Raw genomic sequence first — 19,812 nt, forward strand, 5'->3', positions numbered from 1 at the left:
GAACACTATGATACAAACCATTATTTTGGTGTACTAGTGGGATCATATGTAAAGATGTTGAATGTGTAAGGCTTGCTGCACTGTTTTTAGGGTGGAAAAAAAAAACCAAAATCGTTCTCCTCTCTCTGTACCAGAGACCTAACTGGGTCCAAACCCAGATGCAAATGCTGCTCATTTAAGTCTATCTGCACCTTCAGTAAAATAAGTGGGTTCTGATTCTTTATCTAAAACTGTCTACATCCAACTTGAAGCAGCCATAAAGAAAGACATGTAATAAAAACAAAGAAATGGAGGTGAAGGTACAAACATATTCTGCTGTTTGAGTGATTTTCTGCTACATGCTCAAACACTTGACCCCAAAATGAAATCCAATGTCATCCTCTTGTATCTTTTGAGAAAAAAAGCATACTGCTAGGGATGAGGGAACATCAAGCGTTTAACAGAGAATGAAAGCAGAAAATGGGATAACAACCGAACACTTGGCTCTAACTGCTTTCAAAATAAAATAGCAATCAGCACACAGATTTAGTATATTTGTAGGATATTTTAATGTTTAGCAGAGAAACACACATTAGGAAGAGTTTTAGGCGGGTGATCAGGCAGCTTTTTGTGCTTACATCTTCAGCATAAATTCTATGAAAAGGAATAGACCTTTCCTGTCTTTGACCTCTAAATAATCAAATAATAATCTAAGTAATCAATACTCACAGCATGAGGTTCAACACAAGGTTTACAGTTTTTACTGGAACACAGGATTTACTCATAGTGAAACATTTTCTTTTGTCTCTCTCTTTGAGAAATATATGTATTTCACAAAGTTGGATCAGTGATTATATCATCAGAAACCAATAACATTCTCCACGTACATACATGCTACAATTACAGATATCCACTTGCTTGCACTGTTTTTCTCCATTTGTCCTCTTAATGAGAAATAAAGTCCATTTACTCAGTACAAATTTGATTTCTGCATCTTGCAACTCTAGTTGCTTTTTCTTTAACCAAAAAAAACCCACAATGGAACACCACAAATCTTGGAAAGACAGACAATGGGCAACAAACTTTTCACTGCTGAGGCAAAAGAGAAATATAAAGATTAAGAATTTTGTGGATTTAGGTATATTATCTTTAAAACATCATAGATACTGAAATAAACATCACAGGCATTGAAGTGCTGCTAAAAAAACTCACTTATATTAGCATAGGTTTTGGCTGGTAGCAGAATAGAGCACCTTTGTGTCTCCTCCCACAGGGCATTTGCTGTTACCAAGCAAATACTACAGTACCTGAAAGGGAACATATTGCAAAGGAAAGAGTGGTTTATGAGCAGTTACAAACAAGTATGTTCTCTTAATGCCCTACCATTGTTCATACAACCTCTGGTTTAATTCATTATTATTATTATTTTAAAACTTGGTAGTCAAAGACTTTTCTCTGCTAATTGTGCATTTTTAAAATCAATATGATTTAAAATGAATCTACTGCACATCCCCGTGATGAATGTGGTAAGAATGTATTCTGCACTTTCCCCATGAAGGTCCCCACCCTACATTTTCCTACATCACACAGACTTCTGCCATAATTACTGGGAAGAGACAAATCTTAGCTCCTAAATGTGTTCAAGCAGCCCACTCCCAAGGACTTAATTGCATCAGAAGTTCCATCTCTTGCAGTGGAAGGGGTTAAGAGTTCATTGTGATATAGTCAATTTTCAAAAGAGGTGATCCTGAGATTACAAATAGTTGGCAAATCCAGACCTGGACAGTTGCAGTTCCCAGGCTGCATTAAAACAAAAGGATCCATGCACATAATCACTTCATTTCTATTCAGCAAAACACTGAAATACAAGAGAAGTATGAGAACAGACAACACTGAAAGTGCCCGAAGCAAGAGTATGACTTCATTTTTAAATCCTTTGGGAGTATAAAAGGTAATTTTTATGCAATTTTCATCTTAAAATGTGCATTTGGGGGGAGTTCTATCATTTCCTTTTTAAAATTTCATTTCCTAAGAATGAATAGGCTGCTTAGCTCTGAGAGAAAATCAGAAGTTCCATTCCTGCTCTTAAATACGAGACAAACCCACAGACACCTTTTTTTTTTTTTTTTTTTTTTTTACACATAACCTTCAAAAAAATGGAACAGAATTAAGCGAAGTCATAATCAAGTCCACAAAAAGAATCTGTATCCTCAAAATCTACAGCCCAAACCTAGTTTTAAAAACACTGATAGTGACAGCAATGTATGACATATCTGATCTTCCCAAGGAAAAAAATAACACAAAACTATATGAAAACCTAACTGTGCAATCTGACTAGCCAACACATAAACAGAAGATCAAGATCAGCAGTGCAAAAAAATGAAAGAGTAAATAATGAATGTGAAACAGAGATAGTCTTATACATTTACACTGATAAATAAAGCTTGTAGCTATTTCTGCTTTTCCAATTTTAACTGCAATTTAGTAACATTGGCAAGTTGACTTTAGTAGAAAGATTTTAATAAAACCAAGTCAGACTTTGTTGGCTGGCCCTCTGAAGAATGGCTCTTGTCACACTGCAGGACTGAGATGACCTAGGAAACACACCTGCTTTCTAGTACTGGCACCTGACACTGATGTGACACAACTGAACTGACATGCAGGACGTGCTGAATTGAGCGTATCCGAAGTGGGATTTCAACTGTCAAATTTCCCAATGGCTGTTGGGAAATTTGGAGTTCCTCAGAGATTCCATCTATTTAAGAACTTTGGTTCCAAAGGTAGCATAGGTTCCATTCTGTGAAGAAGGTGATTGTCTACAGTAAAAACAGTGTAGAAATTTAAGAAAAACAGAAATGAAAATCATGACCAGGAAAATGTTTTGATTCATAAATAAAGACAAAGCACTTTTAAAGAAAAAGTGACATTTTAAGAGAGGAGTGAGATTGGATTCTATTGATCATAACCCTGAAAGATGCTGTTCCTCAATTTTGGTTTCCTATGAATGATTCATCCACAAAATAACTTAAAACATACTCCTCAACAGTTGCTCCCAACAATGTGGAAAGTAAAAGCCAGGCACAAATAAAAAAACAGAAGACAAACATTTAAAAACAACAACAACAAACTCATACATGACAAAAGATCCTATCTCCCATTTCTTTGCATGATGATGCTCCACACACACACACACACACACATACACACACACACACAAGAGAAATTGAAAGCTCAACTTATGAACTATTAAATGCAATTCATACTGTGGAGGAATAGCTCAGCCTTTTAGCTAGGAAACAGTCTTTCAATAGGTGCTTGGTTACTTGCTGTCTTGCAAAAACAATTAGTCATTCAAGCAATTAAGAAAGTAAGTATCTCCTAAAAAGGTTTTGAAACTTTTCAAGCCCTAAATACAACTGCTATAAACCTAGACTGTTCCTGAGTGTAATTTAATTATTATATTGCCTCTCCTAACGAGATCCATTGAATCATGTGTTGTAAATTCTTGATGCTCTCTTAGCTGCAGTCTGAGCTTCTGATGAATTCTCCTCTTGCTCCTCAGACTTCTTATGGTTTAGGAATATGTCTGACTTTAAGAAGCGGCTGTAGCTGTCGTATTTCATGAGATTGAATATCTGGTGAGAGGAGACAAAAATACAATGACCTCATTAAAACGACATTTTAAATTAAAAGGACAGTATATGAATTTACTTTGTTGTTCTGTTAGTAAAGCTAGTACTGCAGTCATGACGCTGACTGCACGTAACAAATAATTTTTGCAGTAATGTCTGGATTAGCTTAAGAATCAGATTACAGTTTTCATGACAGCCAACTGAAAACCTATCCAGAGGAATGAAGCAGAGCTGAAGAAAGACAGGTACCTTTTATGTACTGTTCTAACTGCATTAGTCCATTACATATGCAGAGCATTGAGAGAATTGAAAACCTGCCCACCTTTCTACAGCCAGCATACATCCAGCCTGGAAGCACAGCCTGAGAACAGCTTTTTTCTTTCAGGGCCCAAGTTCAGGCCCATACATCTGCTTTCTCTTCTATTTGTACCTATTTCAGACAAAAAAGCTAGAACTCATTTGGAGTTTTCTAGAGAAAAAAAAAGGCTTTGGAGACAAGGATGGAATCTGGTTAGTGTCAAAATTGGCGCTATATTTTGCTTGGTCTTAAAACAACAAGGAAGAAAAAAAGAAAACCTCAAAACTATAACCAAGGCAACAGTAAAGTCTACACTTTGCCTCCCTGAGCCATCATTCATGACTCATTACATTTTATTGTCCCAAAGTAACCAAATTTCCAGGAGGAATTTCTGGATTCTGGCCTGCATGTTTGGATAAATCATGCGTGGATAACTGGAGATTTACCTTTATAGGCCTCATTTCTAGCTGAAAGTACAACTGGGTAATATAATTGTTTGGAAGGAAAAATAAATCTCAAACTATGTTTTTTATTTTTCCCCCCACATCCTTAAGGAACATGAACAGACACACAAAGACAAGCAAACAGAACTTTACTTTTCCTGTCAGTCCTGGAACATGCCCCATGCAAAATATCTTTTGTCCTTTTACTTTAATAACCATCACTTGTTTACCCATTTAAATATTTAAGTTTACATTTCAAACTGTGGAGTCTTGAAGACTAAAAAATAATCCCCAAACACCTTGATATTGACCTAAATTAATAAAGATAAACGAGGTCAGATTACAACTCCTATGGCTGGCTAAATGCCAGAGATATTTAGCCTAGGGATGGCTAAATATTTATATTTATCAAATCAGCTTACAGGAAAAAAAAGTTATGAGGAAGACACTGTCTGTTAAAATGTCCTAAGTCAGCAAGAGCACTGCAGAATCAAGATCTCTGAATACCCCTAGAACTGGTAAGCCAAATACACAGATAAGATTTTATAACCACATGTAAAAGCTGAATTCTCTGTTTCCTCCCTTGCTCTCATCACCTCTGTAAAGCAGGCACATTTACCCTGCAAGTATTTTGACATCTACGCGTTTCTATGACCCACTTCAACACCATTCAGAAGCAACAACTGCCTCCAAGCTGTACATACAAGGCTACCCTGCTGCAAACAGAAGCAACACCCATTTAAATCACTAGGTCTGCTGGAGAATTGAAGTGCTAGCTACCATCCATGTCAGAAACCAAACGAGTCCACATGAAAAGTCAGAGCTTCTAGCATCTGGCTTTTTATACTTCATACACTGCCTGTAGTAGTTAACACAGTTCTTTAGAGATCACATTTTATGTGTATACATACATACATATATATATATATATTTATACACACACATACTTCATAACTTTACAGGAATCAAAAACAAGAGAATAACATAACTCTTCCTGAACTATCATCTAACAGCAAAAAAACAGAAGCTTTATGCATCGGGAACCTGTAACAGCCCAAATGTTCTGCATTCTGGTTTTAACATTTCCCACACTAGTGGGGCTCTTCTGTCACTGGGCTAGCATATTTTCAGTTCTGAGCTGACTAACCCCTGGCTGTTGACACACACACTCACTTGTAAAGCTGGAAAACATTCTAACTTTGGTAGCCTGTCTGGCCACACTTATAATCATGTAATCCCTTACCCTGGTCTGCAGTGCTTAGACTTGCCAGTGTGCTCTCTCCCCCTTTTCTCAAGTCAGATGTTCTTCCATGAAAAATGTTGCTTTTTCACGTAGCAATTGAGCTGCAGATATTTCCACTGCTAATGACTAGGAATCTGCCTGAAAAACAGCAGCCTCTGATCCTCCCTCACTTCTATTTTGGTCCTCCTCCTCGATCAGTCGATCACTTTAGTGATGGAGCCAGCGCCCTGCTAACACGCAGTGCCCAGTGTGAAATAGGTTGAAATCAGGGTACCATTTCTCCACACACAAAAAAAAAAAGTAACATAAAGAGCCAAATGGAACGTCAGGTAGTCCTGAGGATGGTACAGTAATTAAAAATAGTGCAAGTGCTGGAAAGCTGCAGATGAGAACGACTCACTTCATAACCTGCGATTTAAAGTAAGCTAACAACTAAGAAAATTTACCACCTGCAAAACAACACAACTTCTACCAGACCTCCCATGTTCTGTAGGAAAATACAAAGCAGATGCCAACTCCTCTTCTAAGCTTTGTGTGTTACAGAAGAGGCAGCTTTTCAGAAAATTTCATTATACTCACATCAATATAAATACCAAAACAAAGCAAAGAGAAAAATCTTGAACTCTCAAGGAAACCAGTGGCAACTACAGAAACAAACATCAGCAGTGACTCAGCACAAGAGAACACACAGGAAAATACAGGCACAGAGTTAGTCACTGGGTGATTCTCAAGCTACCGGCAGAAGAACGCAGGAACAAACTTCATCCTTTTTTCCAGGAAAGTCCTGAACTGCAATTCACATGGCTGCACTGAATTTCCTTCTTGCTAACTGACCCTACCAAGACCTGAGGTACCAGACACATGTTAGCAACTCTACAGAGGAAGGGAATCAACTCCACGCCTACTGATTTTTGTTTCAACCTAACTGCTAATTCAATCCACGTCATTGGTAGCGACAGTAGGCAGAATCATATCTTTATGCTTTATCATATCAAATTGTGCTTAAACCAGAGTCCATTAAAAGCAGACAATAGCTAAGGCATATGCAAGTAGAAGAAATCTTTACCTGATCCTGCAGCTTCTGAAACATTAGAGGGTGAGGTGTCTCCAAAATCGTCTCATTCAAACGTGACTGCCCTTCAACATTGACTTGTGATGAAGCTTTACTTGACAGGAAAGTCATGTATATTTCTTTAGCTTTCTCTCTCATCTGCAAAAGGACACATTTATTTAAAGAATTATTAACTGTGGAAACATTCACTATGTTTGTTAAACTTTTATTGCGTACTCCTCTAACTTACTTTTGAGGTTCACATCTTAAAAACAAAACAGCCTGAGTTTAGAAGGAAACAAAACAAAAGTACATACCTATTTGTACTGGAGGAAAAACCATCTCTGCATGCCAACTCCTGCCCTGACATTAGTGGAAGGTAGAGGTATTCAGCACTTAAGTTAAGCAGCAGCTGTAATGTTGAAATCTGGCTAAAATCGTGTGAAGCAGTGTAAAATTGCACATAATTACTAACAAGGCCCTGTCTTCATTACTTAAAAAACTATTTTTATTAAAACTATTAATTGGGATGTGCAAAAACCTGGAGGGAAAAACAATACGGTGGAAACTTACTCTCACTGCTAGGCAAAACTAAGCAAATTAGTACATAATGCATGCTGCTTCTAGATAACCTTGTAATACAGCTTACATGCATTGTCATAACTGTGTTTTTACCTCAGGGCAGTTCACATGCAACACAGTGTACAAGATCAAAAGAAACACAACTATTTTTTGGCCAACAGTAAAAAGAAGACTCCTAAAAGGCCCTGAAAGCTGATAAATACGGGTAGGTGATACTTGCATAAAGCAGTCTACCCTGATTTCAGCGGTCTTCTCTTGCTAAATCAGTAACAGTGATAACATTTTGACCATAACTACCATTATCCCTAAGGTTCAAAGCAATGTACAAGTTGCCAAAATCCTTTAAAATTAAATGCAAGCCCATCAGATAAGAGAAATCCAGGAAGAATACTGCCAAATAAGCCTTGCTGCAGCATTCTGAGTTCTGCATGCTGAAAGCAAAGCCTGCTGAACAGCAGGTGCAGTAAGATAATTAGCAGTAGGTACCTGTCAGTCATTCCCGTTACATTTAACATGCAACTGTCTCTAGACCAGCAGGAACTAAAGGACTATCTTTGGCAGGAAGTGAGCTTGAAGAAGGAAGCACTTAAACCCTTGCCCATGAACAAGTCATGGAATTTCTTTTATGTTTTACAGCTGAGAATCAACATTTGGTGATAATTAGAAGAAAAGCAACATGTGTTTGACAATTCGTAATGCTTAAGAGTTAACTCTCTCTCTCTGGTGAAAAGGGACACATTTTCCAGGACTCCTTCTTAAAACAGATTATTCATCTGGTGAATACATTATTTTATCTCGGGTGCGTTAGGTCACAATTAATTGCTTTATAAAAGTCCTTGATCTTTTCAGTTTCACAGATCAGGGGACACTGGGTAAACCAGGTCTGTTCCAAATGAGCAATTTGGCCTCTTTAACTTCAGCTAGGTGGGCACCATGGAGAAAGAGCAAAGGAAGGCTTGAAGAGAAACGTGAGAGAAAAGAGAAGTACTGTGAGGAAGTTAGAGAACATGGGGGGAACAAGGAGACTGCGTGGGAGGTTGGTGAAATGGGGTGGATTTCTGGATTTTGTGAGGAAGAATGACAAAGGAAGGAAGTGAAAGCACTGTGGTGGAGGGGGGTGATGTCACTGGAGAGGCACAGAAGAGCTGACATTACAGTACTGCAGAAATATGGTAATGCATAACTGACCTCTACAGCTTCTGCTTCACATGGAACAACTATTAAGCTGTGTTGCAGCAGTAAAGCATCAGTTTAACAAAGACTAGAAAAACAAATGAATTTACAGTTAAAGCTGCCAGTAGGTTTCTACATTCCCCAAATGACACTCAAGGAAAGCCAGGTTCAAGCAGAGGAGAAAGCAGTGTTACCAGTTCGATGGGTGGAATTCTTTGTTTTGCATTAGCCTGAAATTAATGCCTCCACACAGGGGACTCTACTCTGAATTCTAAACACTTAGGTTGGGACCTTCCTCACAGGTGACTATTAAGGACTTCTGACAGCTCACGCTTAAAACTGTGTGCTTGCCCCAGCATCCATGCCAGGACCCCATTTGGAAAACAAAGTACTGTCTACAGAAACCCCCTTCAATATTCAAATGGATGAAATGGTATTTCCCACTTCCTTTCATAAGGTCAAATTCAGCTCTCAAGCACATACGGTTCCCAAATGAGGTGGATGGAAGTCCCAGAACTCATCAGAACAGACTCCAGCCATTAGCAGCTGTGCAGTGTGACCTAGTCCTGCATAACTGCTGCCACATTCCACACAAGTAGTAGCAGAAGGAACTGCTGAATATGTATAGAATCGTAGAAACATTTAGGTTGGAAAAGACCTTCAACATCATAAAGTCCAACATCTGTATTTGTTCTGATGGCCTCCACAAAACTTCTTGATGTATTTAGGTGAATTTCTGCAATATTTGAAAAGATTCTCTGTTGTATGAAATGTAATTTTTAAAGCCCAGTTGCAAGAGAAGAAAAGTAGTGCAGTGGACATGTTTTTTATTTTGTTAACAATCACAAATGCAACAAGCATGTGACTAACCCAAATAAAATATTTAAACATCATTCACTTATTGCCATCATTCCTGTTTCAATAATTAAACATGTCCTAAAATGAGGATCATATTGGTGGCAGCAGAGCTTGTTATTTACAAGTAAACTTGGCACAATTCTTCTCCAAGTCTTCACTAAAATTTACATTTCCATTTTAACTGAAGAAAACGAAGAAAATTTTTTTCCTCTGAACTACTCTCAGCTCAGGAAATGTATTTGTATTTGTATTTCCTGAGCTGAGAGTAACAGTTTGTGCTTCCACAGTGCAACAGGATGAATTCAGTTCATCCAAAGACTTGCCTAGACAAGTACTCTCCTTGCTGCCTGACTGCAGATATTGAAAATCTCCCCTGAATTCTGAAATACGCATTCATTTTGTAATAGCTCGCCAAAACAGGAAAACAAACATGGAATGGTATGGTCTGACCTCCACTCCCACTTTCTTCTGTGTTCCTATCACTAGTCTAAAGCCAACACAACAGTCAAGAGCCAAGCTGCTCCTTGCCAGCACTCCTTCTGGTTCCCTGTCAAGCAATCCTGGCTGCACAATGGCTCACATTCAAGAGGAATGGAACAGAAAAGATCTGCATAACATCTTACAAAATCTGTCTCTGTAGCTTTGCTATAAGTCAGCTTTCTAGGCAGAGCCCACATGGCTCTGTGGTTAGAGTAGCAAGTTCAATAAATTTAATCAGGCTTGAGGAAAGGCCTGGCCTATTTTCTTTGAGTGGCAGCAATGCAGTGCTGCATTTTGCAGCCAACAGATAGCATGACTGGAGGGAGCCTGCACCTACCTGCAGGGACCAGGATGGACAGGAGGGAGGGCCAGCACACTCACACTCACTGAGCCCAGCACCTCACTGGGACACCAGCCTGTGCAAAACCAAACTGCACAGAAGGGACAGCGAGAGCATGAGGCACAACAGATAATTAATGCACTGATCTTTGTGCAAGTTTCAGCTGACAAAGAAAAAAAACATGTTCTTGTCAAGTAATGAAGAGTTTATTTTATGCTTCAAAAATAGAATTGATTTAATCCAGGTTAAACTGAAATCTGCTTCATCTGAACAAAATCTGAGCTTATGTGAACTAGCTTCTGCGGTAAGCCACTTCTAATGAGAAGCAGGTTATAAAATAAGTGAGTTGTTTTTAGAGTACTTAGCTCTCATAAGATAGATACAAAGCAATTTCTGCAAGAGTCACTTTCAGAAGATGTATTCAAGCTTACTGCTCTCATAAACAGTGGAAGGATTCGTACTTACAGTGCTTTTTCTAGCCATGTAAATTATCTAATCAAAGCCACCCGTAAACAATAGCTACAAAAACTTATTGCAAGTCTGTGTCATTCCAAAGCACATTTATTATGCCTGTTTGTAATAGTCTTGCCAGTACCAGACTCCAATCATTATTTGCTATACGCTGCAATGATTAGTACTGAATAATTAAGCTGAATGGAAAAGAATCAAGTCTCTGCCCATTCATCTGACAATGCATTCAAGTACTTGCTAAGTTACTATCTGTATATGGCAGTTTACCATTTAAACTGGCATCTATGATCCTGTAATAGCTGAAAAGATGGAAACAATTTAGCAAGGAAAAATACTATTACTATCCACTTGCAAAATGTGGAACCTTACAAGGGGATCTTTCATTTTCATTTTAAAATCCACTCTGACAGCTTCATACCTGTTGGCAAGAACATTGTATGATGTACCAAAAATAAAAGCCAATAAAAATCTGCCCTGATAAAAAAATAAGATAATTAAAAAAAAAATAAAAATCACTAAAACCTTTTTAGAAACAAAACATGGGACGTATCTTAGGCCTGACCCTCCAGGCTTCAAAGCAGAACTGAAAGCAGAATCTGTGTTCGCGCTGGAACTAATGTACGTGGAGACCCACGCAGTGGAAAAAAGTTACTGCAGTGGATAGTTAAAACATTTCAAATGTAACATTTGTTACTAGAAAACTACAGCTTGCACTAAAATGTAAATGTTCTGTGTCATATCTCAATGTGAATAAATATTTAAACAAAATCTAAATGGTTCTTCAATTCCTTTTGCTTTGGTAATTTGAGAAAGCATTTCATTTTGGTATTATAAAACATTTTGTTTGTGCTCTTTCTTGTTTTTATATTTCTGTATTGAGTAGTGTTGTATATTTTCATGTAACAGCCACCAAGCTTTACAATGTCATAAATTAAGCATCTTTATATTTTCAAACATGATGCAGTGTTACTGAATTAAACCTCTTGCTATTCCACAGCAACAACAAAACGCTCAGTTTTCCTAACAGGGGAAACTTGACAACTTCAGCATTTTGTTTCGATTTGAAATAAAACCAACTTTGTTCCCAAACCATTCCAGCAGGATAATTTCAGTGCCATTCCTTCAAATACGTCTATCTGCACTCATAAGAAGCACATTAAGCAACCTCCATCTCTGCTACAGAGCCCTTGTTGATGAGCAGAATTTATTTAGGAAGCGTACCTGTTTTTTTCCCTGTGTTTTCTTAAATTCTTCACATGCTAACCAGAACAAAACATTTTCTTCGCTGAATTCTTTCTTTAAGAACTCCTAGGAAAAAGAAAAGTCAACAGATGTTAGAACCCAATTTCTCCACTGTTTTTGTCTCTTCCTGTTACAGCTATTCAAACAAGATGCTGCCTGTGGCTGGTTTTATCATGGCACCAGTTTCCGTAACACAGGGTAACAAAACCACTGCATAGTGCATCAAACACTACCAAACAAACAATATATTCAGCTCTTTAAAAGCACATTCCAGGAGAACGATGAGATTCGTTTAAGAATCTCAGAGCTTATCAGTAACTCCGTCTTCCTTAAGTAACGTGAATAATTTTATAGTTATTACTTAAAAGGAAATCTGAAAATGTATAAATTCATTAGCAGATGAGTACAATGATCTATTATAACGAGAGCAACAGCTCGAGATTCTTGTTTTGTCTGTTTCTGATTTACTAATGAGTAAAATCTCTACAAACAACAGTTTCCAAATACGAAAACCAGAGGTAATAAATTAACTTAAGTAACTAAAGCAGAAGACGTATTTGCAGTCTCTAAACAGTGTTTAAACAAAGCACATCCCCCAAAAGCGCAGCATATTTTAAAATTGAGAGGGAAAAAGTACATTAAATTTATGTATAAAAAGCAGCCAATGAAATATTTATAGCTCCGAGACTTTCAGTTTTCCCCTTCAGAGTTAGAAAATAGAGATTAAGTAATGCGAAAAACTAAATGGTACTGAGAAATTTTTATAAGAATTCTAAATCGCAGTAATTGCAGTGCTTTGTAATTCTGGTTTACATTGCTTTTCAAACAAGTCTAAGATGAAATAATTTTATCCCAGGCTTTTCATCAGTGCTCGGTCCAGCAAAGCCGTACTTGACCACTAGTCCTTATTCACACAGCTAATCCCTCTGACTTTGGCAAAAAGGCCAAATTAAACCTCAGGCCTGCATTCCAAGCTGCACGAGCCCCAGTCTGTAGCCAAATTAAAGAGATTTTTTTTAATCCAGTACAGCTGCTGCAGCACAGAATAAGAGCTGCACAGAGCAATCAGGCTCAGGGACAGTTTGTAACTGCTTAAGTAAGGGCAATACATGGGAATAGTGTGGGATCGGTCCTCAGTAATTAATAAAGCTTGGCAAGAGAGATCAATTGCTCAAGGATTATAGTTTATCTAACAGTAACTTGTTAATCTGTGCAATAGCTGACTGATCCAATTAAAAAGATGCAGCCAAACATCTTCTGCATTACATCTTATGCATTACAAGAGCAAACAATTCACCACATCAGCAGCTCAGCAAATGCCGCAGCTGTAACTGTGCCGCCTCTGCCCAGGGCATGTAATTACAAGGCTGCAAGCTGTGTACCTATAGCACTGGCACAACTGCACTGTTTACACTGAGGCTCATTCATCTTTAAATCCTAATGTTAGTTTATATAAATATTCATAGGTAATATAGCAACCCTAAATCGTTTAACTCCTTCTGGATCTTCAAGGAGGTTCTCCAGCGATGTAGCCCATTCTGAGGTTCCTTTCAAGCTCTGGCGGCTGCTGCTTGGGTGACCCTCGCTGTCATTTATCTCTGGAAAAATTGAGAAAAGCGCCATCTTTGTTAGAGGTGATTAATACCACAGGCATTTCTTCCCCGTTCCCCTGTGCGCCTTCGGATTACAGCTGCTCTCTTTAAAGAAAACACCATAAAACTGAAAATAAACACACGCACATATTTGAATTCTTCTTTGCATCTGAAGAGGGAAAAATGTCTTGCAGCTGGATAATTCATGAGCACATCAGTAGGCACTGTCACTGCTTTATAGGAGCTCAAGCACCTTTTGCATGCGGAACACCATGACCACAGTCTGGCCGGCAAAAGAATCGTGTGCCTTTGTTCTGCAGTCAGTGACATCGGCCATATAATCAAATCCTGGTTAGTCACACACATTAAATTTATTTTTAAGAAAAGAATCACTCCAAGGAAATGGGAAGAAACAAAATGAAAAGGAAACGCAATACTTTGTTGAGCAGAACAAGTCTAACACGTTAACTTATTCTAATGGGAGGAAAGACAGCTGACAGAAGAGCTTCATTCCAGCTGAGTCAACCTGCACGTTGGGCACGCAGTGGCTGGGTGAGTGCTCTGTTTGCTTCTCTCTTTTCAAGTCCCCTGAAATTCTGTTTTTTTAAGGTGAGCTGGGCTGAACCCACAACTTCTCTGTCAGCCAGGCAGCACCCAGCCAGGGCAGACAGCACGCATTTCTGCATATTTCTATCCCAGGGATAAAAGTACATCACATTCAAGGCTGGCGATGCCAAAAAATTGTTTGCTGGCTACGCATCAGAAGACCTATTACTTGGGAAGACTCCAGGAATTTTACTGCTGATCTGAAAAACTCTAAAATACACGCAAAGAGCTTGGCCTTCTTTCCTCTTACACTCGCAATGTCTGTTGAAGGCAGCAGAAGTACAGGCCACGAGGAATCAGGCATTATTTGGGGTCCCTACACACCGAACAGATATATAAAGCTCCTATGGTAACCAGTACAGCTGCCATTTGTTTTCATTACCCCTTTATTTCTTTCTACCAGCTTACTGGAAATAAAGATCTTAGTAACTTCTGCTTATGTTTTCTTAAAAACCCTTCCTCCCCCCTGAAATGAAACCTCATCAAGTATCTCCAAGAGCAATCTATGCAGACCTATACTATCAGATGTCCTTTTCAACTGGTAGCCATGCTTAAAACCCTACAAAATACTAGCAGTGCAGCAAAGCTATACTGAGACCTGGAGAATCTCTTCCCAACTGCAAGAAGGACCACTGTTTTCAATGAATTAAAATCTCCCATTTCCACTCAATAGGATTCCATATGAGAGAAATTACAAAGCTGCAAAAGAGGCAATCTTTCTGAAGCCACAGAGCCTATGTCCCTGCCCCTAACACTGACATCTACACTCAAACTCCAAGTCAATACAGATGATGCAAAAGAAGGGAATGCATATAAAACAACTGAGCACATGGGCGCTGCAAGATAAACATTTCAGGTGCAGATCCTGTCTCCTCTTTGTCAGTCACAGTCTCCCTCTATGATATGGTTACAACACCGAGCAGGAATTTCCTACATGACTGCAAGTCTCCATGCCCGCATAAAAAGGTTCAGGATACAAGCCAAAGAGGCTTATCCTGCAGGTAAGAACTGAGCCAGATCCACCTCTGAAGCAGCAAGTACCTACAGCCCCGCATAGGAAAAGCAACTGCCCACCCACCCTGAGCCCACTGGCTAAAGCTTGGAAGTCAGACCCTGAGGGTTATCTCTAAACCACCACAGCAGGCTTAGAACACGGCGCAGTGGCACAGTGAATCACCTGCTCCTCTGTTTCACCCTCCCTCAAGCAAAAGAATGCGGTTCTCGATTATCACTTGCAGAATCCATTTTAGGAATGTGACTCAAAGTATCTGTGCATCAGTTGTAAAACCTGTGACGTCCCGGTGAGAGCAGTGAGGCAGATTGAGCAGAGCACAGCTGGCTCTTGTTACAGTCACTCTCACCTGCAACCAGAATGGCAGCACCGTGCACAGGTGCTCACGGCCTGAAGAACCAGACCATTCCTTTATTAAATACGTAATTTAGCATGGAATGTGCAGGAGTGAGGTTTTATTTCTAGTGTTCCCTTTCCAGCCAATATTTAGGCAGCTTTTAATGATGACTAACCCATTGGAAAAACATTTACTCCAATGAGCCAATGCAATGCAGGGAAGCATGCCATGAGAACCTAAAAACATTTTCTGGTCAGAAGGCTGGAGCAAGTGCTTTCATGCACCCAGTACACCGCTGGCCTGCTTTCCTCTGGCTGCTCTCCCTCTTTTCTGATCTGACCAAGGCAGCTCTCTATTTCCCTCAACCACCTCTCACTTCCAGCTTATACAGCACAACCCAACCCCACCCATTTAGGTTCCCCCATCATCTTTACCCAAAACCTGTGATCTTTTCCTCTTCTCCTACCGCCTCCTCCAGCTTTAGCAGAGAAAACTTAGGCTCTGAAAGGAAGGACCTCCTCATAATACCTCTTCCACTGAGCTCTCTTTTACAGGATACTGTTTCTCAGTCTGCCTCCTCACCTAACAAACTCCATACAACCCCAGAGCCCTGCTGTGCTGCTCATGGGCTGCAATCCCTTTGCTCGTTCCCTATCTCAGGCATCAATGCAGGCAGCTCCTCAGCACAGCACTGTGTGCAGCCCCAGGAACATGGGGCCATCTGCCCATCCCATCCCCACACACCACCACGAGGCAGCCACCAGCCCATAGCACAAGCAGCCCAAATGCTCCCCCTTAGGCTGAGCACCACTGAAAACAGCAACATCCCTTTCCCTTCAGCATAACCTGAAGCAGGCTGCACATGGCACGTGACAGGAGGAAACACCTTGAGATCTTATAAACATATTAAAAGTGCTGGAGGTTTTATTACACCCCATCAAATGAAGTTTAGAATACAGAAGCATAGCCTGATTAGGATTGTTACTTCCTGCTCCACATGCGAGTTTCATTTAGCAAATTTAATGCATAATTTCTATAATTTTTTAAGACTTTAGAGGACAAAAGAAAGGTTTTCTCCACAGTAATTCCCACGTTCATAAGGTTTTACTAAATTACCTTAAAAATGATACCTCCTCTGAAGAACAGCTTTTATACAGATAACTTTCTTCTGTTAACACCATCTGGTGATAACGTGACATGATACACACATGGAATAATGAGCTCGATACCAATATTTAATAACCCAACAGCACATGTTAGCATGGCCACTTAGGTGAGGGAGGCTGGCACTGCTGTTACTGAGAACTGGAATGCACACGATAGACAAATACACTAACTGCATTCTTTGTTTCTTAATACCATAGGAAAACACTCACTGTCTGTTAAACAGATGAGAAACTAAGAAGCAGAGAGAGCCAGCCAACCACATGAAGAACACAGCTCAGCCTCTGCCGAAGCAAACTCTGCACTGAGCATACAGCCATTCTGCTGTGCACAACAGCCAGCTGCTGCACCAACGCAGCAAATGATAAAGTGCTTATCTTAACCGCACTGTTATTTTAGAGAAGAAGCCCGTGCTAAGCTAGCTAGCAGGCAGTTAGCCAGACAGCTATGTCAGGGAAGAATCTGACAGAAGCAGTTTTTCCCTATCACGCAACAATATTGCCACATTAAGCTGTGGATAAAGGCTCATTGTAAGGGGCAGATGTAACGCCAAGTGCAGCGCTAACAACACTGCAACTGGCAGTTGAAACAGAGCATCAAAAACGGCCAACAGCTGCATTCATCAAACGCAGACACGAAAATACGCAACTCACGACATGAACTCACAGCTCTGGCCCTGGCTTTCAACAACAAAACACGTGGAAACCCGAAGTGCTAGAGATACAGAGACACAGCTGAGCCGGGGCGCTGCCCTGCACAAGCACCGTGTGCCGTGACAGCTTCCACACACGCTGTGCTCCGAGCAGCAGCACCACAGCCCGCAGCACACACCTGCCTGCTGCAACGGGCTCTGCGGCAGGGCTGTGGGCACACCGCACGGCAAAAGCACCACGTTCATAACGTGTTAGCTATACAACATCAGGAGAAGGCTTCTCAGCGTCTCGTAGCCTTCCAGAAGAACTCCTGTACGCACCACACGTGCTTCTCTCCCTTTTCACCTGGACGCTTCACAAAGCTGAGACCTTCGTTATTAACTAAAATCTCTCAGCACCACGTCTTCTCCTGCGCTCACCGCAGTCCTACCAGCTGCAGCCGTGAGTCTGGAATTAATAATCCCATCTTATGAAACACAGGACAGCCCGGCCAGGCGCCCGCCGAGGGCGAGCTGCTCCACGAGCCGGCTGCGGGCGGGTCGGCACGGCACGGCGCGGCCCAACGTCCTCTTTCGGCAGCCGGATTCCACTTTTAACTATAAGGAAGGAAGCGAAGGGGACGTTCTGCTTTTGGAGCATCTCTGGGAGCGCTCGCCAGACGCGTCCCTCGGATCACCACCAAGCTGATGTTCGGCTTTTCTTGGAAAGACCGCGGCTGCTTCGCGCACGCCCGTCGTTCCCCGGCAGATCCCCGCTTCGCGCCTTCCAGCCCCGCCGTCCGGCGGGTCGCAGCCCGCCGTCCCCCCGCGGACTCGCAGCTCTCTACAAGCGGAGCATCTGAGCCCTCCCGCCCGCGCCGCCTCAGCCGAGGTCCCGCTCCGTGCTCGCGACGCCCCGCTCAGCCCGCGCTCGGCAGGGCCGCCCGCTCCCTCACGGCGCCCACCGGCGGGAAGCGCTCCGGCCCCGCCCGCTCGCTTTCCGCCTCGCGCGGCCCGGGCGCGGCGTCCCGCGGGGCTCCGGATCGCTCTCCCCGCTTACCTGACGGCGGGCGCTTCCTGCTGAGGCGGCTCACGGCGCGGTTGAACATCTCTCGGGGCGGCCGCGCGGCCCCGCGCTGCCCGGAGCTGGAGGGGCGGCCGCGCCTGCCCCGCCCCGACCGCCGCCTCCTGACGGGCGCCGCGCGCCGCCTCCCGCCCGCGCCGGAGGAGCCCGGGGGCGGCCGCGAGGGGCCCGGCGATGAGCCGCGGCGCCCCCTGTTCGGCCGCCCGCCGCCGCGAAGCCTCTGCCAAGCAGGTGTGAGAAACGCGACGTCCTGCGCAGAGCGGGTCACCTGTACGAACGAGAGCGGTTTCTCATCGAAAGCACTTCGCTTCCCCACAGCCCTACCGCCCCACCCCTGCCGTGCACACGGGGGCACAGACGCGCTCCCCTCAGGGATACGTACGGTGCTGTCCGCCGCCCCGCGCACTGGAAGCGGCCGCAGCAGAGAAGCCGGCAAGGCCGGGCTGTGCCTGCGGTCCCGAGGGCGGCGGCAGCGCAGCGCCTGCGGGCCGAGCGCCGGGCAGACCGGGCTGGGCTACCATGCTGGTAGGCATCGCCTGCCTTCTGGTGTGGAGTTAAAGGAAAAAAAAAAAAAAAAAAAACGTTCGTTACTCTGGGAGGAGGAAGTGCAGATAATCCCACTGCACGTGGTATTTTCAAGCAGATGCGTGAAGCCTCAGCAGCACAACTCGGGCTGTTCCATAGCTGGGGTTTCTGGGCAGCTGTCAGAACTGCACGTCGGAGCACCTTTCAGCACGCGGTGTGTGCCCAAAGACAGCTGACACCGCTGCAAAAGGCCGCTCAGACACAGCCATTAAAGCAAGCAGGACATTAATGCACATAGTGTTTCCAGGCCCATGCCACCAGGCTTTGTTTTAAGCAAGCAGTGCCTCACTGGCTTTAGTGATATAAGGGAATTTTCCTTCCGTGTGACTGTGGAAGATTCAGGCATGGCTCATTGGCTGCGGCTTTCTCCAATTCCTGTGCACAGTCACTTGCAGCTTTGAGACTGACTTAATTCACAGCATGCAGTGCCTACTGGTCACACTGCTATATTCTGAAGTTAGACTGTGTATCACAACACTGCTAGAAACTTCTCCTTTCACAGGGTAAAGCCAATACAACCCACAAGTCTGTCTGACAACCTCAGCCACCAAACACACAGCAGTGCTCTATGCCGACAAGCTGTGCCATGCCAGGTTGCACAGCAGAAGATACCATCTATATACTTTAAAAAGTCATCACACACATACCTGAGGAAGTGTGAACCAGGAAAACTGACACAGACTGAAAACACATTTAAGTCAGTGAAACCATACCATCTGATTATATTTTATGTTCAGCTTTTATTTCTGCGTTCAACACTACTCAGTGTTCATATAGAAAAGTTCTCCTAAAACTGAACATAAAAGCTTTCGTGAAAAGCTTTTGTTTCTTCCTCTCCTGCTTCACTCTCTACACACATTACTTGTTAGCATACTGAGAAACAACAAAGCTTGGATTGCTCATTATCCTATGTGGGGACAGGTTTAAAAACTTGAATAAAGTTCAGCAAATTCCCCACTGACAATGGTAGGAGCAGGCTAGAGAAAAAAAGGAAAGAAAATGAGAATGT

General features: G+C 42.2%; 1 protein-coding gene across 3 annotated transcripts; it reads right to left on the reverse strand.

Moving 5' to 3' along the window:
* Positions 1 to 524: 524 nt before the first annotated feature.
* RGS10 (regulator of G protein signaling 10) lies at positions 525 to 18,754 on the reverse strand. Of its 3 annotated transcripts, XM_085228994.1 has the most exons (6): positions 18,601 to 18,708; positions 18,195 to 18,486; positions 13,272 to 13,390; positions 11,772 to 11,858; positions 6,662 to 6,805; positions 525 to 3,614 (listed from the first exon to the last, which is right to left on the reverse strand). In XM_085228994.1, the coding sequence occupies exons 2-6, from the start codon at positions 18,241 to 18,243 to the stop codon at positions 3,468 to 3,470; spliced, it is 546 nt and encodes a 181-aa protein (XP_085085120.1). In that variant the 5' UTR covers positions 18,244 to 18,486; positions 18,601 to 18,708; the 3' UTR covers positions 525 to 3,467. The 3 variants fall into 3 exon arrangements, with proteins under 3 accessions (XP_085085120.1, XP_085085118.1, XP_003208251.2); XM_085228992.1 differs by lacking the exon at positions 18,195 to 18,486 and having other exon boundaries at positions 18,601 to 18,754; XM_003208203.5 differs by lacking the exons at positions 18,195 to 18,486; positions 18,601 to 18,708 and adding an exon at positions 17,335 to 18,106.
* Between the last annotated feature and the right edge of the window lie 1,058 nt (positions 18,755 to 19,812).

The sequence above is a fragment of the Meleagris gallopavo genome, chromosome 8 (assembly GCF_905368555.1).
Source record: "Meleagris gallopavo chromosome 8, MGAL_WU_HG_1.1, whole genome shotgun sequence".
NCBI lineage: Eukaryota > Metazoa > Chordata > Aves > Galliformes > Phasianidae > Meleagris > Meleagris gallopavo.